The sequence below is a fragment of the Netta rufina genome (genome assembly GCF_964035555.1).
Source record: "Netta rufina genome assembly, chromosome: Z".
NCBI classification, from domain to species: Eukaryota; Metazoa; Chordata; class Aves; order Anseriformes; family Anatidae; genus Netta; species Netta rufina.
The window spans coordinates 9724481-9748051 of record NC_140126.1 but is presented as its reverse complement, the minus strand read 5'-3'; the positions used below and the strand labels follow the sequence as shown (position 1 = coordinate 9748051).

The 23571-nt window shown below is 48.5% G+C and overlaps 1 protein-coding gene across 1 annotated transcript; it reads left to right on the top strand.

The window, feature by feature from the left end:
- Positions 1-792: 792 nt before the first annotated feature.
- GDNF (glial cell derived neurotrophic factor) lies at positions 793-22272 on the top strand. The gene is made up of 3 exons (XM_084305263.1): positions 793-2027; positions 3270-3467; positions 19422-22272. Exons 2-3 carry the CDS (start codon positions 3296-3298, stop codon positions 19904-19906), a joined length of 657 nt encoding a protein of 218 aa, XP_084161389.1. The 5' UTR covers positions 793-2027; positions 3270-3295; the 3' UTR covers positions 19907-22272.
- Positions 22273-23571: the final 1299 nt, after the last annotated feature.

Below are 23571 nucleotides of genomic sequence, written 5' to 3'. Positions count from 1 at the left end.
GAGAAAGGAAGGGAGAAGAGAAAGGAAAGGAAACCTGAGGTCCTCGTACCCCCCTCCCTGCCCTGCCGGACCCCCGTCAGCTGCCGTGGCCGTCCCCACCGCAGCAACCCCGGCGGACAGGGATGTTGGGTGTGTGCGGATGCGTGGGGATGTGTGGGGCCGAGCACGATCCCCGTCGGGGGGTCCCGGGAGCCTCTTGCCTTCCCCGGTAGAGAGGGGCGATCCGGCGCGCACACAGCCGTGTGAATGCGGAGCCAGAGCCACACGCACACCCCGCGGAGGGGAGGCTGGAAGGATCCCGCGGCCGGGCAGCAGCTTTCGGTGACAGCTCTGCCGCCGGCCCGGCCGTGCCCGGCGCCGGGCTCGTCCCCCCGGTGCCCCCCGGTGTCCCTCGTTGCTGGGCTCCGGTGCCCCGCGGGGTCCCGCCGCCCCATCCCAGCCGTATCCGCACGCCAAATCCAAAACACAAACCAAACAACAACAACAAACAACAAAAATCATAAAGAAAAAAGGAAGAAGCGCAGTGCAGACGGAGCGCTTTATTGGCCGGCGCGCAATCCCTGCGCTCTCCCCAGCCGCCCGCCGCGTTAATTTCATAGCACCGGCGACATGAGGACCTCATACCTCCGGACAACTGGGTGAGTCATAAATACAGGGCGCGGGGCTGTAAGCCGAGACTGTTTACGGCCACTTTTCGCCGCGGCCTCCCGCGCGTCCCCCCGCCGCCGCCCCCCGTGCAGGGGCCGCGCAGCGCACCCGGGGCACCTGCGGCCGGCGGGGGGCGAGGAGGGGGCGGCGGCGGGGCCGGGGGGGGCCGTGCCGGGCCGGGCCGGAGCCCCTGCAGCCGCCGAGGCTTGGTGTTGGGTTACCCCGGCCCGGCACGGCCCGGCACGGCGGCCGCGGGGCCAAGCGGGTGTCCGCGGGGCTGCGCCGCCGGGCGCGCAGCGCACGGTATGTCGGGCCGGTGACTTCAGCCGGGAGATATTTGGAGGCTCCGCGGGGTCCGGTGCGGGGGGCCAGCGTGTGTTTGGGTCTGAAAGCGAATCAGCGGAGGGCGCGTCACTGCCAAAGGGCCCTATAAATCCATCTGCGGCGCAGAGTCGCCCTGGCAAAGCCCCGGCGTCCGGCTCCGCGCTCCCCTCCGCCCGCGGGTGCGGAGCCCCCCGCGCCTCGCCTCGCCTCGCCCCCGACCCCGCCCGCGGAGCCCCGGCGGCTCCCGGGGAGCTGGGGAGAGCCCCGGCACCGGCCCGGCCCCCCGCCGCTCCCCGCTTGGATCTAAGCTCTCGCCGCGACGGGACCCCCGCTCTGCAGGAGGAAGCCTGGCTGCTGCTGCTGCTGCTGCTGCTGCTGCTACCGGCGCTACAAATCCCAGCGCCGGCCTCTGATTCTGCCAGCAGGCTGAGGGGGGTGGTGCGATTTTAATTTTTTTTCCCCTCCTCTCCTCCTCAGCTGCTCTTATTTTTTTTTCCCGTTTTTTTCTTTTTCTTTTTTTCCTTCTTTTTTTTTTTTTTTTTTTTTTTTTTTCTCCTTCCCGCCGTTGCGTGCGTGTCCGAGCGGTGCGCGGCTCCCCGCGGTGCTGGACCAGCTGGCGTTACAGGAGCCCTGATGTCTTCATCTGACTCCCCGCAGTTGTTGATGGAGTGTCTTTCTCAGATTTCCAGGCAGGGTCCCAAGAGCAGCACCCAGAGCCAGCTCCCGCTGCCAGGCGGCGCTCCCCGCGGCTCGGGCCGCTCCCGCCGCTGCTGAGCGCGGCCCCGGGGCCGCAGCGGGCACAGACCCCGGCACCGGCCGCGGACACAGCACCTGCGGCGGCCGGGGGAGGCCGCCGGGGCTCGCTTGTGCTGGCGGCTCCCCTCCGCCTCCACCCAGACCCGCGACCTCGCCCCCCTTCCCCACGCCTGCCCCCACCGCGCAAAAAGAGGGTCCCGGCGGCCGGACCCCGACCTGGCCCCCCATGCATCGCCCGTCCGGCCGCTCGGCTCCCCGGCGTTGATGTCCATCTCGGGTCCGACGAGACCAGCTCGGAGGTGAGGGCGAGGCGGGGGTCGCGGCGGGGCGGGAGGGGTACCCTCGTCGGGATGGGGGGCACGGGGCCGCCCCCCCGGGGCGCCCCGGTGCCGGCGAGGTGCGAGGGCAGCGCCCGAGCCTGGAAGGGCTCCGCGCAGCGGCCCCGGCGGCGGGCAGGGGTCGGAGCCCCGCGGCCGGAGCCCCCCGGTGAGACCCCTCCGCTGCCGCCCAGCGGGGCCGGGCCGGGCTGAAGCGGTCCCGGGGCAGCTGCCGGCTCCGGGAGGTGGGTGTCGGGGTGCAGGGGGAGCGGGGAAAAAGGGGTGAAAGGGAGAAAGGACGGGGGAAGGAGAAGAGAAAGGGAAAGGAGAGGAGAACGATAAGGAGGAAATGGAGAGGAGGGGAAAATTAAAGGAAAGGGAAATGGGGGAAAAAAAAAAAGAAGGGAAGGAGGAAAGAAAAAAGAAAATGTGGAGATGGAAGGGGAAAGGGAAACTGGAAGAGAAAGAGAAAAGGCAAAGAAGAGGAACAGAAAAAAAAAAAGAAGCAGGAAATGAAAAAAATGAAAGGGAAAGAAGATAAGGGGTAAAGAAAAAGGAAAGGAGAAAAAGGGAAGAGGAAGAGAGTGAGAACAGGAAAAGGGAAAGGAAAGAGAACAGAGAAAATGAAAGGAGAAAAAGGAAGAGAAAAGGGAAAGGGGAAAGCAAAGTGGACTGGGAAAACTAAAGGGGAGAAAGTGAGGAGGAAAAAGAAAAGAGATCAGGAAAGGGAAAAAGAAAAGGGGACAGGGAAAATTAAAAGGCAAGAGCAAAGGAAAAAGACTGGGGACAGAGAGAGGAGGGAAATGAAAGTTTGCCCGTAGCACAGCAAAGCTGCGCAGCCTTGCACCACAGGCCAGCCGGGTCCGCCCTGTCTCAGCCCTGGGACAGGTGCCCTGGTGCCGGGGGATGATGAGCACAAGGTGACCTGGCTGCCAGCATGGGGACATGGTGACACCCACCTGGCCCTGGGCGCAGGCCCCTGGGACCTGCCAGCCTGCCCCCAGGCAGCATGCCTGGGCTTAGAGGGGATGGTGGCCACCCCACAGCCCCGCTTCCACACCAGAAGATCCCACAGGATGGGGACAGGAGGGTCTGGGGGGGCACGGCTGCAAGCAGGTTGTTGGCCCCTGCTGAGTCCCCCGGGTGTCTCAGGGCTGGCAGGGAAGGGACAGGGCTGGGGGAGCACAGCAGCTGGGAGCTAACCCGTCCTCTCCTCCCTGCCAGGGGCCCGTGTTGGAAGGAGATCTAAGATGAAGTTATGGGATGTTGTGGCTGTCTGCGTGGTGCTGCTCAACACGGTCTCCACCTCGCCCCTGCCCACCGGTAAGATGCCTCCTGAGGGGCCCCCTTCAGTGGTAGAGGGGCCTGAAGACGATCTCTCCCCCATCAGCCTGCCGCCTCCCTATGCTGTGCACAGTGACTGTAAGAAACATTCCCCTTTGTAGCCACCGCTGTCTGTCTTGCTAAACCCGCTGCCCTTTGCTCAGGCATCAGGGTGAGGAAGGGACCCCCCCCTGCTTTCCTCCTCGCATTTTCCCAGGCAGGGGCACCAGCTCTGTCTGGCTGCAGCAGCTCCAATCCCAGTCATACTAAAAATCTTGGAGCTGGAGATGGCAGTGACCCCCTGTCCAGCCCTTCCTTCCCAACAGTGTTAGGATTCCTTTGCTTGAAAAACCCTGAGACATGGGGAAGTTAATTCTGTGCAAAGGAGCCATGGGAGGGTCAAGCACCGTGTGATGCAGGCGCTGAAACTCCCTCCCCACCACTTCAGCCTCCTCTCGCTGCTCAGGGCTGCCAGTGCAGTTATTCACTGTCTGCAGTGGGCACGGGTCCTGGTGGACACTGCGCCGTGCTGCAAGGCACTGTACACATCCTGGAGTGCAGCTTAGTTTTGTTAAATCCTCCTTGGATACTTATCCCAAAAGCAGTGTTTCCGTGTGGAAATTTACAGAAGAGTAGCAGTGGTGGGGATAGGAGCTTGGTGCAGAGCAATCCACATGAACTAGCTCACAGTAAGACAGCTTACAGTCCAAATGACAGATAATAATAATGCCTCGCTAATAATAGGTCTCCTGCAATAGCAGATGCAGGATGTTAACAGTGGTATGCAAGTGTTACGCTAACATTGGTGGCTTTTTAAAGTGGGAGTTAATATGGCTCAATAAGAAGCAGCAAGATACTCACACAGATTGTGGGGATGTCCACTTGGCAAAGGCAGAGACACAGCTTGGAGGTTGTTCCCTTTGCCCTTGCTCATCCCTTTCCCTCTAGTTCGAAGCAGAGAGAATCCAATGACCGAGGCTCATTTTTATCTCCTTACCAGGAGGTATGTCCTTCCCTGCGGCTGTCACAGCTCTGACCACGGGCAGCCCCGTGCTGATTTCCCTGGGAGCAGCTGGGTTAGTGCAGCGTGGAGGTGCTGAGCAGGGAATTGTACCCTATGGCTCCACTTTGCATCTGCCCTCCAGCATCCCACTCCTTGTTCTCCACTTGGTCTCCTCTGTGTTGTCTCTTTGCTTGTGTTTTCCCCCTGTAGCTGCCACCTCCTCTCCAATCCCAACCCCAGTCCCCTGCTGCTCGGCCATGGTGGGGAAGGTAGTGATGTGCTGAGTAGTCCCACCAGAGGCAAAGATCAGCTTTGTGGGTGCTGTGCTGGTGATTTTAGCACAGACTGGCAGCAACACCAGCTCTCTGGTGAGAAGAGTGCTAGTGAGGAGGCAGCACAGGGCAGGAGATCATTAGTGCTCCCTCTTTCCAGGGAGGATGTATTTATGCAATACCACTTCTATCTTAAAAGCTACCTCTGGGAATACAGTTCCTCATGAGCTGGTGTCTCGCCAGAAGCTTGATGGTATGGCTAGCAGTACAGAATTTGTCACTGTTTCCTCCTTTTTTTTTCTGTGGAGTGGGTAAGCAAGGAGGAAGATGGGCTGTGTTAACATGTGTGGTGGCTGTGTGAACAGCCAGCCTTGTCCCAAAGCCTCTCCTTCCAGGACAGAGGGGGCTCCTAGGCACCACTAGAACAGTCCTTCCAGAAAGGACTGGTAGCTCGGCCTCCACCTCCTAATGTGGATCCTGTTGGATCCAATGGGCCTGGCTGTGAGGGGAGAATACCAGTGCTGCTCTTCACAGCAGAAGCTGAGAAAAACGCAGGCTGTTCCTGTGATCTTTGCACAGCAGCAGCACGGCACACTTGCCCAAATGCTGGAGACTGCTCTCAGCCAGGTTGCCAAACCAAGTGAGTCAGGAGAGACAGGCAGCTGTAAGAAAGCGCAGAAATACTTCGATTCATTTTCACACTGTTTTTGTTGACTTAAAAGCGTGTGGTGCCTGAAGAGCTGGCTGCAAGCACGTAGCCTGCGAGACCAATCCCATCCAGGCCAACAAGGGCTACGCGCCATGTTGGAGTAACCACAGCCCTGCCCTTGGTGCACTTGTTCCTCTCTGCTCACCATTCAGTGCCACACACCCTTTGGAACGGGGAAGAGACAGAACAATGTACATAAGAGGGGTGGCAGCTGTGTTGCATAGACCTCCTGGTTTCTCCTTCCAGCATCAGGCATGCTCACAGCCTGCTGGTGGGCCTGCCATGCCTTGGTACCCCTGGGGGCTGGTAGCCAGCATGGCATCTTTGGGAGACAGCTCACAAAGCTGAGCAGGACGGGGTGCCACATTATGGTGTTTGAAGAGGGGTGCACAGCTCTGCCCTATAGTGGTCCCCATGCAGGCTGGGTGGGGTAGCTCAGGTCTCTGATATGCCACGGGCAGTGGTGGGTTGTGAGATCAAGCCCCACTCTGAGGGGAAGGCCAAACACCTTGCTGGAGCACAGATCTGTTTTCCCAGGCTGTCGACACCTTTCTGCATTCTCATTTAAAGGGATTGCTTTCTCTGCAAAGTACTCTGAGGTCACCTGATGCTACCCCATCTCTTTCAGGTTGGCTGGAAAACCTTCCTTCTTTCCAGCCTACAGGCAAGGTCCTAACCTCCCAGGCTGATCAGGTGTAATGTGCTGACCTTTGCTGTTCAGGACAGTAATTAGAGAGGGCAGAGAGTGTTGGCAATTGCAGTCTTCTGCATTTTTCATTGGACTGGATGCTGGGGTGAGAGTAGCCTCTGTAACTCTAGTGCATTTGAGATGATCCCAGTGTTTCTAAGTGTTTTAGGCATCCGTGCTCATGGGACAGCTTATTTCACATGAAGAAGAGTACTTGGGGAGTTTGTAACATTAGAAAACACTTCCTTTGTTACCCTCATGCTACAGTCTGCAGTTAGAAGGACATAGTTAGCTTAAATAGTGAGTATGAACAGAACAAATATAAACCAAATTACTATAAAAAAAAAACTTAGTTTGTCTTATATGTGTTTCCCAGCAAATATGTTTTGTAACTGCTTGCCCCTGTATAGCCATAATCAGCACATGTGTGAGGGCTGGAGTATCCCAAGATGCAGGACATGACATGTAGTCTCTTGATCTAGTGGGCATCTTGAGTAAGAACTAGCAGTACATATGCAAAAATCAATGAAAAATATCTCTTTTTAATAGACAGAGAAGATGTTTCTCTGAATTGTAATGACTGAGTTACTCCATGGCCACAGGATGGTGAACTGTTGTTGAGAGTTCCTTTGTCATGCTATAGCGTAGCACACCATGTTATACGTGCAATATACCTCTGTTAAACATTCTTCATATCCCCTCCGAGGGGCATTTAATGTTAAGATTCTGCATTTAGCTGGAATGGAAGTATCTAGAATGAATAGTGCTATTATAAGGCTTCTAAAGGCAAAAACAATATTAAATTATACTTCCAAATGATTGTATTTCCTTCCCTACAGTATTTATTAGACAGAGTTTGTGTTACAAATCAGAACTCTCATGTTTCAGTCCAGGTTTTCCTGCCCCAAACCCTCACAGTGCAGCAGATGTGCTCTAGTGCAAGATACCCATAAGCCACAGAGGCAACCTGCCCCTGCACAGTAAATGCAATGCATCAGAGAGGTTTTTGTCTGCCCCAGCCGAGCAGGTGCCACACTTGTCATTCGATCTGTGTGTATCCAGTGCAGCCGGTGCATCCAGCCACTCTCAGACTGAGTGCGCGTATGTCACTGGGCCAGCATATATATAGTAAAGTTTGTGCATGGGCACACCCAGGTCTTCTAGGCATTTAGAAATCTCAAGCATTCAAAGTTGTCTTCTTTTCATGTGCACAATTCTAGAAGACATATTCTAGGGCACATCTGGGTAAATCCAGATGCGCGTAGCCCTAGAAGCTGTTCTTGCTGCAGTCACGTGTATCTCCTGAATATACTCCCTTGAAGGGTGTTCAGAGACCTAAGGAGAAAATGATTGAAATGCAAGAGAATCTGGTTTTATTCTCATTTTAACAGTTATCCTTTGTTTAAAGTTTTATGTCTTTGCTCCTTTTCATTTTAGGGGCCTCAAAATTTTTCCAGTAGAAGTGTGGATCCTTTTAGATGTTTTGCAGATGTGGGTTGCTAGATAACATACCTCAACATGCATTCCTTGGTCACCTTTCATAGGCCTCTTGAATGTATTTTAGAAATGCTTGTCAGCTCTGTGATGACTGTTGATGGATTGCTGGGAGAGTCAGTATTTGTCCACTAGAACAGGATCCTCAAAATGATAGGCTGCAGTGACTTGTAAGTTTTAGTATTCCTGCATAAGGCAGATATAGAATATTTAAAGTTAGAGAAGCTGAGAGAAGCTGTTGGAGTCATCAAGTCCCACCCATCAAAATCAATGCTCACCTGAACATGAGCCAGCAGTGTGCCCAGGTGGCCAAGGCCAATGGCATCCTGGCTTGTGTCAGGAACAGTGCAGCCAGCAGGACCAAGGATGTGATCGTTCCCCTGTACTCAGCTCTGGTGATGCCGCATCTCAAGTACTGTGTTCAGCTTTGGGCCCCTCAGTACAATAAGGACATCAAGGCCCTGGAGCATGTCCAGAGAAGGGCTACAAAGCTGGTGAAGGGTCTGGAACACAAGCCCTGTGAGGAGCGGCTGAGGAGACTGGGATTTTTTAGTCTGGAGGAGGCTCAGGGGAGACCTTATTGCTCTCTCCAGCTCCCTGAAAGGAAGGTGTGGGGAGCTGGGGGTTGACTTCTTCTCACAGGTAACCAGTGATGGGACTAGAGGGAATGGCCTCAAGCTGTGGCAGGAGAGGTTCAGGTTGGAAATGAGGAGACATTTCTTCTCAGAAAGAGCAGTCAGGCACTGGGACAGGTTGCCCAGGGAAGTGGTAGAGTCACCATCCCTGGGGGTATTTAAGGAAAGGTTGGACGTGGTGCTTAGGGACATGGTTTAGTGGGTGACATTGGTAGTAGGGTGGTGGTAGGACCAGATGATCTTGGTGGTCTTTTCAAACCCTAATGTTTCTATGATTCTATGATCTAGTGCAAATACCCAGTCCTCGTCCCTCCCCAACACACACACACTACCAAGAAACTGTAACTTAAAACTTGGAGTACACAGGCCAAACCCCACATAATGACACTTGCTGAAGATTCTCATACTTCCATAGCAATATGTTAATGACAAGTAATAAGTGAGAATACTAAATATTGTGGCATAACAATGTTCAGGATCATCAGACATCTAATGAGTCCACTGACACACTAGTGCTGGTAGAATGGTTAACACTGCAGGGTGGTCATTTTTTTTTTGACAAAAACAGCTGTAGTTTCTGAGCAAATACTACTTGGTAAGGGGAACCAAAGGAAAGATTTCAATGATTGTTGGCAATCCAGTCTTGCTTACAGAGAGAAGAAAGAAAATAGAATCAAAAAGATGTATTTGAGGCAGGTACAAACAAAGCATTAAGATACAAAATATGTCTGGTTTTAAGATCAAGGACAGAAAATGAATTATGTAAGACATTTCAAATATCAGCAATTTTTTAAGGAAAAAAGCCACAGTGTATGACTTAGCAGATATTTAATCTTTTGCCTTGGTCTGTATCTATTGGCACAGCGCTTACACTGAAAACTGCAGGCACATTTCTTTGAATTCAGTGCGACTCGTACAAATGCTTTAATGATTATTGAGTCTTAGAAAGAAGCAAACACTGGATTCAAAATACTTGTTTTTCTGCAAAATACTTGTTTTCCTGCATGTGGGCAAGGCAGTGGTACAGCAGGTGTGCCAGAACTTCTCAGGTGGCCACATTTTTTGAGGCAAGCTGGTCTTATCCCCTTCATCTAACAAGCTACAGACAAATATCTGGACTATCTCTGCTCCCATCCCAAACAGATCAGATTTCTTTGACAAAACCAGCAACAGCTTACAAATTTTTTGACAAGGAGGCATGTTTCCAGCATAGTGGCTTGGAAGGAGGCAGAGCTTTTCAGAGCCTTGCTGTCTCTGAGCAGCCACTGACACCATCTGATGAGTCCCACTGTGACATCTCCTGCAGCAGAGCAGGAGCACCTGCCTGAGATCCATGAACTGATGAATATAATAAGAACATTTTCAAAACTGTAATGTTAAAACTTTACATATCATGCCTATTGGAAAAAAAAAAAGTTGAAATACAGGAAGCAAATTTATTACTTATAGTCCAAATCAAAATCTGACCACAGCAGAGATTGTCCTTGCAGGCTCATCAGTCATGGCTTTGATCACATGGCTGTGCTTTTCTGCTCCAGGACAGAGACTGGGACAGGGCCCCTTCCTGCTGCATTGCTGCCCGTGTTTGTTCCTTGGCACAGCCCTAAAGCCAGGAGATGCAGTGTAGGAGCATCTCAGGTGCAGCTGCTTGGTCAGAGTTGTGTTGAGCTGTTGTGGAAGCGGTGCCCCTGCTGTTGGATCAGTTGTCCTGCTCAGGTTCAGAGAGCTGGCACCGAAGTGGTGCAGTGTGACCAATGTGGAGTTTTACTAGTGACATGTGAGGGCTGACCTGGATCAGTTCTGCCCAGTAGTGCCAAAGAGAGTTTCTTTTTATTACCAGCAGTGTTTCCTCCATTTAAGTCTCCGTGCCATGCCTCTTATCTAGCTGCATGCCCTGTTACTAATAGAGGTCACAAGTTTCATGTCCCAGTACTTCTTTAAGGCTTCTTTAAGACTTTCTCAGTGATGGAACAGAACCAAGAGTTAAGCATAAACCCAACTTACACTGGGAAGCTCTAGATTTGCAGCATGGTACAGATCTGGAGGTGTACGAGGCCTTAGTGAGGAGATTTGGTGGGGAATAGGTCAGGTATGTTCCTCACCCAGCCTTGGCTCCTGCTCCGTCACTGGCTTCAGGCAGAGGGTGTCCACTTTGTCTCCTTTTTCCCTTTTTACACAGTTTGTGCTGTAACTTTGTCAGGTGCAGAGACTGCCTTTTGTGTGCTTGAACATGGTCCTTGTGCAGTAAGACCAGGACAGGGTCCTAGCTGCTACTGCAGGAGCTGTATCAAAACCTGGGAAGCAAGTGATGAAGGGCTGTCTGTTTCTTGGTGCCTCAGAGCTGGTTGTTCAAAGCTCTCAGTCAGAGGTGAGACCACAGCCACCTGCTGGTCCCTTGCTACCTGACTGCAAGATGTGACACCCCTTTGACCACCCCCAGAGAGGCCAGAGGATGTGCTCAGCCCCAAGGTCAGGCAGAAATTTATGGATGACTCCCATTTGGACCAGATTAGGAGTAAGAAACACTGGTGGACTGGTCAGCTTGCAAGACAGCTTCCTTCACCTCAACCAATTCACCTGGCCTCGCTTTTTCTTCCAGTTACCAAACCATTCCCACCCCTGGCAGCAGTTGTGATGGTCTTGTTGTTCCTACCTTATCTTCTCCTGCTGGGAACCACAGAGTGAGGTTCTCTGGGGAGACTGAGCATCTCATACACGTGAGAAAGCAGGAAAAAAGATGCAAGGGGAAGCACCAAGCACGGTAATATGAAAATATGAAGTACTCTGGAGGTTCAGTACCGTGACCAACATATGGGAATTGGCAGGGTGAGCTGGTGAGCTACAAACAGAAAATTGTCTGCTCCATGAGGAACAAGCACATCTTGTTGAACCCCGTGCCTGTTTCTAGTACTGCCTTATCATACCTGACTGGTGTGAGTGGCGCCAGGTTACTTAGCCAAGTTACTTAGCCCTTTGCCCTGATGAGAGACAAGTGACACCAGTGGCAGGCTCCATTTCTGAGACCTTTCTGCATGTGAGCAGGGACGTGGTGTTTCCTGGGAGCTGGCAAGGCAGGGAGCAAGGCACTGAACCAGAACTGTATTAAACATTTAGAGATGAGGTGACCTGCTGTCTTTGATGCTCTGTTACCTAATGGACACAACCAACTGGTTTCCATTTCACTTCACAAGGCAATTATGCCTTACAGATTTTCATGCAAGGCATGAAAGCAAAGTCATTCTTCAAAGAAGTGGTGTTTTAATTGTTTAAATCCTGAAAACTTTTTAGTGTAACTAGTTTTAGCAACTGGCTTTCATTTAAAACCTGTGTGATAAGCTTTGTTTTCACAAGTACTTAATTTTCAGTAAAATACATATTTCATCCCCATCATAGTTCACATTTTATTTACAAAGAAGAATGATCATAACATGAGTATTTTTGGCTCGCTAAGGTCACACTTCCACAAACAGATTACCCCAAGGGTCTCCTAAAATATGCCTTTGTAGTATGAGATGGAGAGACTCTGTGTTGTAGGGCTTGTCCACTATGATAAGTACCTTAAAAAAAATTGCAACAAAGCAAGCTAAGAATAAAATAATTAATGAATAAATGGTATACCAGAGTCATCTTCATAAGCAGTGAAAACATGAGGCTGGTTCATTGCAGTTATAATTAGAGGCACATGACTTGTATATTTCCCACCAACAAATGATCTAAGAACAAACATCTTTGTGATTATAACTTTGGAGGAAACTTAAAATTAACCAGGAAAGAAAGGAAATTAAAATATTTTAGTTAAGGGCCCAGATGAAAGTACCAGAACTGTTTTTGAAAAAGGGCCATTTGATGTTAACACAGATCTGGATCTGGGTTTTCTAAATAGTGCTTATCATTATAATTAGCTGGATTAAATCCCTTGGACTTTGAAATCTTACTTTAAACAAGAGTCTGAATGCTGCTATTTGAACCTCTCTAACTGAAAGACAGCTGTGTTTAAGTGAAATATTATCCTGGTAATTGTATTAAATGTTTAACATGATGTTTTGATGTAGTCGTTACACAATACCACAAATATATGCATAAAAGATACAATGTAAAACAAAAGTACAATTTTATCATTTTTAGTATACCTTAAGTGAGTTTTATTCAATCACTTTTACTCAGGACATGCAGAGTGTCAGCTGATACTGCAGTGACATGCTTATGTTTTCCAAAGATCAGTAGAGAAAATGATTCCATAAATACAGTTCCCAATACCTTTAAACTTCAAGTTTTATGAGATTGGAAATAAAAAGGAAAACCTGCTTCTATAATTATTATTTTGCAGTTAATAGAACTTCAGACTTTCTTGTAAGCCATAATAAACAGCATGGTTAGAAGAGACTGTAGTTAGCCTTTTAAATCCATAACCAGGCACCAAAATGAGTAACTGGATTTTTTTTTTTTTCTCAAAAGCTGAAGATCCATCTGTTCCCACTGAAACCAATTTGTGGTCAGGTACAAACTGAGGGTTTCTTGCTCTACCATGCTGGGTTACTGCCACTGCAGGGGAATATTTGGCTTTAAAATAAATCTGTTGCTAGTGAAACCAAAGGAATAGTTTTACGAAATGTAATTTTGATCCCATTTGAACAGAAAGAAATAAAATGTCCATTTTTTCCTTAATGGAAACAGTGTTCCTTAGAATATGACAAGCTTGCTTTGGATATCCATTTAGACCTACCTTATGTGTGAGTCTGTCTGACCACTGTTTAGTGTTCTAAAAAGCGCAGGCACCAGATCCCTGCCCCGCTGGCACACGGTGTCTCTAATTAATTGGAAATGCAACAGCAGGCACTGGGGCTGCAGCAGAGAAAGTGCCCAGAGGAAGGCACATTTCCCTGCATGCAGGGTTATGGGTTGTCTTTCTGCAGGGACTGGTGGGGAGCTCTGGGGGTGTTTGCTGCAGGAGCCTGCACCCATTGCCAGCTTTTATTGTGCCCAGGGGACACGGGACCATGCTGGGGACAGGAAGGTCAAAGCCTCAGGTTCTGGGGAGCAGCTGTGAGGCAAGAATTTCATCATGCATTCAACAGGGAAGTTCCTAACCTGGGTCAAAATTGTAATCTGATTGTGTCCTAAGTGTTTTGAACCTAAAGGTTAAAAAAGAAAGCAGACAGCTTGCAGACAGCAAACAGAAGGTGCAAATATTCTTGTTTTCTAAGCATCTTAAAATGGGTCTCACATCTTTACTTTTGTTTGACTCCCAGGGTTTGGGATATTTGATGTTGACCAGCTCTCCTTCCAGCCTGGTCACTTTCCAGATGCCTGTGTTTAGCAGTCCTATGGTGTTTCATTCTTTCCTTCTTTGCATTTTTACTATTTTTCTGATCCTTAGAGAAACTTCTGGCAGATCAACAGCCCTGGTTCATCTGGACATGGAAGACAGAGCTGCCTCAAAGCAGAGTGGCTGCCATTCATAGCCCCTGCTCTTGACACTCCAGCACTAGAAGGCACACTCATGCTGTGGTTGCCAGCAGAGGAGAAGTCTCTGCCTTTTCCTAGCTGAGAGGTCAGGTCTTTGGGACAGCATTGAAAGAGGTAGCTGCAAGAGAGTGAAGTGTGGCTGTCCCATCCCTGGAAGTGTTCAAGGCCAGGCTGGATGGCGCTTTTAGCAGCCTGGTCTGGTGGGATGTGTCCTGGGAGATGTCCCTGCCCATGGCAGGGGGCTGGAACTGGTGATGTTTAAGGCCCCTTCCAACCCAAACCATTCTGTGACTGTGAGCAGGAGCAGGACACATGCACTTTGCCACAGCTCCTGCCAGGGCACCGCTGCCTGCCCCATGCTCCTGCTGACAGGGTGCTAGGCAGTGGTGATGCTAAAGCATGTCTGTAACTGGAACGTGAGAGGGTCAAGGGCAGAGAAAGTAGGACAAGAGGTTTAGTGCCATGGGAAGGAGAGACTCAGCAGGCTGGTATTCCGAGAGGTCAACAGTCAGGAAGCAGCTCTCAAAAACATGGTGTAAACCCCAAGCAAAACCTCATGACTTTACACCAGTCTTGTGAGTCTTCATGGCACCCTGTTGTAAACGGTGGGGCTCAGCCTTGTCACATTGCCCCCTGGGGTCTGTGAGCCCTTCTCCCATGCTGTGGGCAAGATACACAGAGGCCAAGTGACAGCCAAGGGAAATTTTATATGTCCAGGATGTCTCTCCCCAGGGAATGCCTACTTTGAGGTTTGTCACAGCGATGCACATATGAGCCAACCTTACTAACCTGTATTGAGCACATGCTGTTGTGGGCTATCCTGTCCCACTTTATCCTATCCTAGATGGCTTCAGATTTTTTAATTTTGATTCTTTTACACCCTGGAGCCAGCGACCAGGGACTGCTGCTCAGAAAAGATTTTGCTGCTTTTGTTGCCGTAGTGTCTGAGCATTTTCTGCTAGCACTTTGTACAGCTTGACAAGCATCTGTCATGTTTGTTCTCTCAGCTTTTCCACCAGAAGGGAGGTGTTGTCAGTAAATCAGTTTGTTTTGAAAAAAATGTGTGTGTATATAATTATATGTATTTGTACATGTGTATGTGCAAATATAACACACAAATGCACGTGCCAACTGTGTGTTTTATAGGTAGGGATAATAATCTTTTTTTTTTCACAGGGATGTGAAGTCCCCACAGAAAGCCCTTCCTACTGCACAGTTAAGCCAGCACGGTCTATGCAGTGTTGTGCATTAGAGAAGCAAAGCTGCCAGGCTGTAGACTTTCATTCTGAGACTATAAATGGTTTTCAAACTGTTTGCAACAGAGGGGTGACTAACTAAAGGAGATCATGTCTGAATCGAGTGCCTGTTTTCAGGGTACAAACCAGCATTAGATGCCAAGGCAGCCCCTCAGAGTGTGCTGGTGTTCTCTGGCCGCACAGCCCAGCACCCCTTCACCTCCAGCATCACTTATGCAGTGCATGGACCAAACAAGTGCTCATCATGCAGTGGCTGTGGTGTGGTGAGCTCTCTCAGCATCTCTGGAGCACATCTACAGAGTGCACCTCAGGCTGGGATTGTCCTACTGTCTTTCTTTGCCTTCCCTGCTGTTAGCCTTGTATGGTTCTTAGTCCTTGGTCAGTGGTTATTGCTTATTCATGTATGATATCTGGTGGTAACTTAGCACTTACCTCTAGTGCCTTGTTTCAGCCCATCACAGTTTTTGTTAATGACAGCATTTCTGCTTGGTTGCCCAGCATCCTACTTCAGCTTTTTTTTTTTTTACAGGCTGTCCTGGCTGTCAAAACCCTGCAAGCCACTCTTAGTGGATATGCAGAAAACTAGCACCAAGCCACTCCAGTCAGTGTAATTCCCACTGCTTGGGCCCATCACTTAGTGGTCATTGGGTCCAGCTGCACTTGATGCTGTGCCAGGAGCACAGGTCCATGCCAAAAGGCACATCACTGCATTGATAGTGACAAGTTTGGGCTCCACAGGTAGAGGGTGTTGTTGCTTATGACAGCTTGCAAGGATTCACCACATGGCCCAGTAACACAGCTGCCATTGTGTTTAAAATCATGTAGACACATAGTCCTGTAACAGCATGTGCAGTGGTAGGTAGGCAGACGCTGTCCAGGGCTGACAGGTCCAGCACACTTCCTCAAGGAAGGCTACGTGCCCACCATTCCCACAGGTTCCCAAATATCACCTGCATGCCTCCTCCTTCCTCCGGTGATGTAATTCCCAAATACTGATGGTCACTGCAGGAGTCCTCTGGACTGATTTGGATATCTGTTTGGGATGTTTTCCAATTCCCTGGGCTGAAGGGGAAGTCCACCCCTGAGACAGCATATTGGCATTCATCATACTCACAGTGCTGGCAGCCCTCCCAGTGAGTCTCCCAAGTGGCCTGATGTTGCAAGAGGGGATGAGCTGAGCAGGGATCTCCAGCTCCTTTATCTGCATTGGCCACGCACACTTCATCCCTGATTGCAGCTCAGAGTCCTTCTTCCTGTGTGGTTTATGTTAGAGCCCTGGTGAGATCAGTGGAGTCAGTCATGCTGCTAATTACCCCATGTTCTGGTTGCAGCAAGTCCATGTGCATAGGTAGGGCTCCTCTAGTTGTTGCTCAGTTGGCTTGGTTATTTGTCTACTTTTTCTCTTCTGCTTCCACCTTCTCCTGTGTTGACAGTTCATGCCTGCGTTAATGTTGCATAGGTCTCCTCTACGGCATGTTTCCTCCCTCTTAATATCACAGACCACTTTACAGTGCAGAAGGCTTTCAGTGACATTAGCTCCCTTGGTGTAGCTGGGGTCGTCATCTTGCATGAACCAGGACAAGTGACAGCATGGGCTCCAAATGGGGCACAGTCTACAGCATGGGCCTTTTCCCCTCTTTGTCTGCTCTCCAGGGTGTATTTCACTGGCTTGGATAGGACAGTGCTTCAACCCTATAGCCATCAGGTTAACATTAGTAAACCAAGTAGACTCCTGCACATAGCACCGTCACAGGGGTGAGTGACATCTTTGCACCTGAACTGCAAGCAGTTTAAAAACAGTATGCCCAGCTGGGTTTTATTTATTCAGGTAATCCACCGTTTTGCTTCTCTCTTCTTAGATGGGAGGAAACACTTCCCACGCTGCATCAGCAGCATACCAGGCTTGAGATAAGTATGAGGCTGAAGGTTTCAGACAAGGATCTCCAGGCTGGGTTTCCCTGTAACAATCTCCCATCCTCTTCCTGATGGTTGACTGCTGCATGGGTTTTGCCGAACCCTGGTATGCTTCCCTGATTGTTGTGTTTTGGTCTCATGTCACATTTGCTACAAGGATTGGGACAGGAGTATGTGGCAGATGTATGGGCTGGGGTAGTCACAGTAGTACGAGTGGGGTAATTTCAAAGTGAGAGTAGAGAATGGCACAGCCAGAGCTATCTCATCAGGGAGAGAGATCTTTCCCCATGGGTTATAAGTGAGATTCTGTGTAAGAAACCTAGAAGCCGCCCAGTCGCACAGCAACAAGAGCAAGTTCCTCCTGCCAAAGCCTTCTCCATCCGTCTGTGCCAGGGGCATCCTTGTATTTCATCATTGGACGTTGGGCCAGTTCCAAGTGGGTTGTCTTTCTTGACTGGGTCTAGCATGGAGTCTTCCTCTTCTTGCCTTTAAGGAATGTAGCCTACCTACCACCTTGATCAGGACCTTGCTCAGGAGGGCTGTGTTCATATGGCGTGGACAGACCAGCCTGTCCTGCAAGAACCAGGCAGTGCATTCAATGGATGCACCTACCCATGCTACCCCCTCCAGTAGGTATGGCTATCAGTGGGTGTTTTGGTACCTGATACAGAGGTAGCAGCAAAGGAGTGCCCAAAGGGTGCACTTGCCATTGGTGGACAAGACTATGGGGCTTGGCACAGGACCCTGCCTTGTTCAGGTCCCATATGGCTGTGTAGGTTAGCAGATATCCCTTCTTTGCATCTCTTCAGAGCCACAGGTGTTAGTGGCTGTTGCCTTTAGCAAGGATACCTGTAAAGCAAAGTGGAATTCACTTTTCCCGGGTCCAAACTCTTCAGTTTATAGCATCCCACTTCCCATGTGTCACCCTCTTTATGTGAAGGTACACGATCACCTGCCTTCATTACTCTTTTACCAATCTGTACTATTTTGTGGAAGCCATCCATGAGAAGCTGTGTATTTCTGATCCATCCCTCTGTGATTGTGAAGGGTGCCACTGGGATGTGGCTGCTTTGGGAAGGGATCTGTACTCATCCTTAAGTGCAGACACGCTGTGTTTCAGCAGATTTTTACACTAACAGAGCTCACATCTTGCTGCAATGGGAGGCAGCCTTGTGCCTTCCCCACTTCTGTGAACAGGGTCAATGCATTCACATCTGGGCTGTGAACATTTGCTGCCTGGTCTCCCACCAGGGCTCTTGTCTGTTATAGTGCTCATTAGGGAAATGTGGCACAGAGCTGTTGCCTGCAGAGCTGTTCCTGTCTCATCTGTGTGACAGGAACAACACATCAGGCATATTTTTTCCCAGTGTTTGCAGTTCGTGGGACATTTGTAGAGGTCCTTCTGGAGCCCTTTTAGACCCTTGTGGTGTGTGAAACCAGTCTACTATGCAGGTACGCACTTAGGAGTTAAGTACAGAAAGAAGCATCTTCTTACGTTTTCCGGCAAAAGAAGTGAGTCTTCAAAGACTCAATTTTTGGCAATAAGAATGGGAGAAAAAAATCTTAATACTGCAATGTTATTTAAGTATTTAAGATACATTCATTAATAATACAAAATAAAGGCATCTAGATATGGGCCCCTGACAGCCTGACCTGTCATTAAATCACTGTCTTCACTAAAACAAATCACACTGAGGGATTTAGTCCATGGGAAGATTTCAGATATGATGTTATTCCAAATCATGATGAAAAAACTGAAATCTCAGAACATTTCAGAAGAACATATTCAATTTCACCCTCCTTGAAGAGGTTCGTTCTACTAGTGTCAAAACATTTCATTGCCTTTAACATTTAATTTACTTGAATAATTTGTCTCTGGTAGAGTACATATCAAGTGAAAAATGAAATAGGTAATTTAACTTCATAGAAAGAAAATGCATTAATAAAATTTCCCTTGAAAATTAACATAGTACTTCTTTTCCGACCTATTTCTACTCAGTCTAATAAGCATCTGGTGATACAAAATAGTTCTACAAGATAATTTTCAAAAGCTCTGATAGTAATTATCCTCTAAAAGCATTAAAAAACAGGCATCCAGCCAAGAATAATAGCTTAGCCTGGCACCCCAGGAAATTTCTCCTTCTGTCCTGCCCCAAACCCTTATCAATAGGTGGCTTTGGCAATACTAACCGCTGCTGGTGTGAAAAGGCAACTAACAATTACAAACACAAAATTGCCTCAAAGAAACCTCATCCCTTTGCTGCTTGCTAGGAAGAGCTTGTGTAACTCTCCACAGTAGCTTCATCCACCCAACAATTAATATTCATATCGTGACATGATTCTCTTTCCCTCAATTTTGACAAGGTTCATCCAATACTGAAAGACAAGCCAGAGTGCTACCAAGCATAAGCAGACACCTGCAGAGATACATACATATCTCATTCCTTTTTCCCCATGAGTTTTCAAATGAGTTTCCAAATTCCCTTTAGTTTTAGCGTGTCTGAAGTAGAGGGCAGGGCAGCTTGCATGTGTCTTGTGTTTTTGAGCCACAAACTGACAAACTTCTCTTCATGACAACTGACATGTGACAAAGCATTTTCTCTCTTTCTCGAACAGCTAATATGCCAGAGGATTATCCAGATCAGTTTGATGAGGTAGTGGACTTTATCCAAGCCACCATTAAAAGACTGAGGAGGTCGCCAGATAAACAGACTCCAATTTTTTCCAGGCGGGAGAGGAACCGGCAAAATGCAGCCATGAACATAGAGAATTCCAGCAAAAAGGGAAGGAGGAATCAAAAGGGCAAAAATCGGGGATGTGTCTTAACAGAAATACATTTAAATGTGACTGACTTGGATTTGGGATACGAAACCAAAGAAGAGCTCATCTTCCGGTATTGCAGTGGATCTTGTGATGCAGCTGAGACTACATATGACAAAATTTTAAAAAACTTAACCCGAAAGAAAAAACTAGTCAATGACAAAGTGAGGCAAGCTTGTTGCAGACCCACAGCCTTTGATGACGACCTGTCCTTTTTGGATGATAACCTGGTTTACCACATACTGAAAAAACATTCCGCGAAAAGGTGTGGATGTGTCTGACACTTGCTCACTGGAGGCGGCTCCAGTTTTGCATTCCTGCCATGATGCAAAGAAAGGGACCAAGGTTCCCGGGGAAGCTTCTGCTCAGAATGGAGAAAAGAGGACCAAGAACGCAGAGTGAGGGGGCGTGGGAGCCCAGGGGAGCGCGAGGCTGCCTAAAAGATGGAGGCTTTTGAAGTCCTACAGGAAAGTAAATAAAAGCTTGGGTGGAGAGCCAATGGCTGGATGGCGTTCGCACTCCCGTTCCCATTTGACACAGTCCACCACCAGTGAGACTCGGATCCATGAGGAACGTGCTTAAAAACACAACCCTGCAGTACCACACTGCGGTGCAGTCACTCCCACCCGCACCAGGAAGCTGAGCTGAGGAGCAGCTTATGGGTACCCTGCTCATCCCCTGTGCCCTCAGCTCTACCAAAAGACACGTTGCACTGTTGCTCGTTGAAGAGTGGTTCCTCAGCACTTAGGACCACTTCTAAACTATAATGAGATTAATCTAAGATGGTATCGGGCAAAAATCAAAATTCCCAGGCTCAAGTTCTGCAGGGCCAGTATCAGTATAAAGCAAAACAGTTCCACTTACTGGTTAAGTTTGGTTATTTCCATCTCGTGTTTCTTCAAAGCAAGTGTAGGATTTCATTCTTCTGCTACCTATGAGAACAAGTTGAGTTTTTAAGCACTTCTTCCTAGTATAGTAAGAGAAACAACATGCCTGGCCTACACAAGACGTGTTTCTTTTGGTTTACAAAGGACTAATGTTACTTGGGTAACTACATTTGTATTTGGTCATTGTGAGTGAGCAGAGACTACTTGATGCAATGCATCCATTCAGAGACATAAATATACAGAAGATATTTATTAAGATTAAGTTATTGTTATTTATTACAGTTCGGTAATGAGTCTCCTTTCCTTATTTATTTAAGTTTCTTTTCAAAGGTGCCAAAGTAGAAGGTGCTTGGAAGATACAGAGAGACAAATAAGTTGGGAACAACGGTCCATGCTTTTGAAAGTGTTAACTTGAATGCAAAAAATCACTTACTTTACCTTTTTTGCTTTTAAACAAAAACCTGATTATGTTCACAGAATGTAGTGCCAAAGTCTGCAGCCCTTTCTCCTGTTCACCAACACTTCTGAAAGTGACTGCAGTCATACCAGTGGAGGAGCAAACTGCTCTACATGAGTGAGGGTCGCAGCACTTGGCTCAGCATTAGCCATTTGATAGACAAACTAATTCTAGTCATATTTAAAATGTAGCCACATTTTTTTCTCACACTTTTTGCCAACTGACCTCATATAACTATTGACAAATGGAAATTAATCACATTTAGCCTTATAATTTCTTGTTGTATTTATTTAAGCTTTTCCTTCCGTATTTCCATATAGAAAAAGTTAAATCCCTCTTATTAGTTAGCCCTGGATTTAATATAGTCTGCAGGTAAACAATTGTGTTAAATAACCAAAGAGTTTTATATAATTTACTGAAACATTACAGGATCATACCCATGCAGCAAAGCAGTCTGAGTTTCCTTACAGTGAAGGGGATAGTACAGCAAAGGCATTTGTACCTGACCGCCTGCTCGTTCTGGAGACTATTTTCCTAGAAGGAGCAGCAGTGCAGGTCTCTAGACATACCTGACAATCGGTGAAGCATCAACTCACACAAAACCCAAAAAAGAAAAAAAAAAAGTAAGAAAAAAAAATCCCAATTGAAAAACAAAAAGGATGGTCCAACCTTTTATCTCATGCGTGCAATGACTTGACTCTCCTCACTCATTTTGCCCTGGGCCCCTCGGGCACCAGACAAGAAGACTCTAGTGGACAAAAAAGTCCAGAACACACCTAGAAAGATGTGCATTGTCTGCAAAATATAATTCATCCGCGACCTCCGCTGCTTTTACAAAATCACAGAATTGTAGGGGTTGGAAGGGACTTCACGAGATCATTGGGTCCAACCCCCCAGCTTTCTTGGGCTGATGGAGGCAGCACAGAGACCACCTGCAGGGTCATGGGGATACCTCAGCCCCTGTGCTGGGCAGGGCACAGCTGAGATGCCACCATTGGCATCGGTGTGATTTGGGCACTATCAGCCCAACCTGCCAGGCCAGGGCTGAGTTGCCCTGCGGGGTGGTTGGCTGCGCGCAGTGCTCGGGGGAGCGCAGCCCCTGCTGCTCAGCACTTACCCCCACAGCATTGTCTGCGCAGCTCAAAGAGGCTGCCACCAAAGCAAATCACTATGTTAAAAATACAAAAGGGTAAAGTTTGTGATTTTTTTTTTTTAGACCTTATTGAAAACAGGAGTGTGCTTCTCTGGAGTTTTTTACTTCACCTGCGATTTATGTCTCAGTCATTTGTGTTAATCAACCAAAGTTCTCTACAGACTTTATTTTTGTACAATATTCATTTTATAACTTTTTACAAAATAAAACTCATTTCTATTGTTACCTGGCTGTTGCTTGTGCTTCTTCCTCATTGTACCACTTCTGAGCTAGAGCACTGCCCGGTCCCCAGCTGTGTGGAGAAACAAGAAGTCCTCTCTGCAGGGGAGCTTTCCTCTTCTGTCTCACCATCAGTCAGTCAGAGACGTCTGTAACCTCTTAGTAAAACATAACATCAATGAGTGATGCGACTGTAATAAGCATCTCCAAAATACGTGGCACAATAACAGGCTGGGTGGCAGGCTTGAAGCCCGGCGTTACCCGAGCTGTGCCCTGCCCGTGCCAGGCTGCGGCATCATTGTGGTGGCCTTGGCTATGCACGGCTGCCATTCCTGTGCTCAGGGGAGATTTGCATTTTGCTTTTCTAACCCAGGCGTTGCATCAGTTGGACTAAATTCCATCCACTTTGGCAGTCATTTTCCCTTCTTCTTTAAATAGGAAAATACCACTTGAATTTTTCTTTTCCGCCACCATCATGGAAAAGATGAGGGCAGGTTTTATGGCTGTGGCCAACAGCTTTTTCTCAACAGTTTTAAGTGCTGCAGTTCCCATCATAGTGTCAATAAACACATGCATTTACAGGTTTTGACACCGGGCTCTGTGAACTCCTCAAAACTGCTAAGGAGAGGAGGAGGGAGTATGTGAGCAGCGAGCCAGTGAGCAGGAGGATTCCAGGGCTCACTGCAGATCAAACACTCTTTCTCTTAATGTACAGCATATGGATGCCTTGGTTTCATTTGTGCCGAGTGAGGCCATGCACGCAGCTCTAGCACAGCTGCTGGAATGTAAAGCAAGGCTCGGCAGCACTGCGGATGTGCTGGAGGCATGCAGAGCTGGAGGCATGGCTCCTCACATGCCGCTGCCCCCATGACTTGCAGCAAAAGCCCAGCCACCATGCACAGGGGCTGCTGACTGCAGTCTGGCTCAATACAGCTTGCATTAGGCTTTTAGCATGAAAATAACCTGCAGCATTTTGTTTAGTGGAGATTGTGCACTTCCCCAAGAGCTGGAGGGAATGTCGATGTAAAACATGATGGTGAGATGCTCTGGTAATGGATCTCTGACCTTATAGGCCAAACCTCCCAGCTCCTATTATGTGGATGGGGAAGCATGAGGTCAACAAAAAAATCCTATTTGGCCTTATCAAAGGCTTAGACTGGACTATGTAATAGCTGGCACGACCAGGCTTGCTTGCATGGAGATTTTTCATCTTCCTTCCCCAGCTTTCAT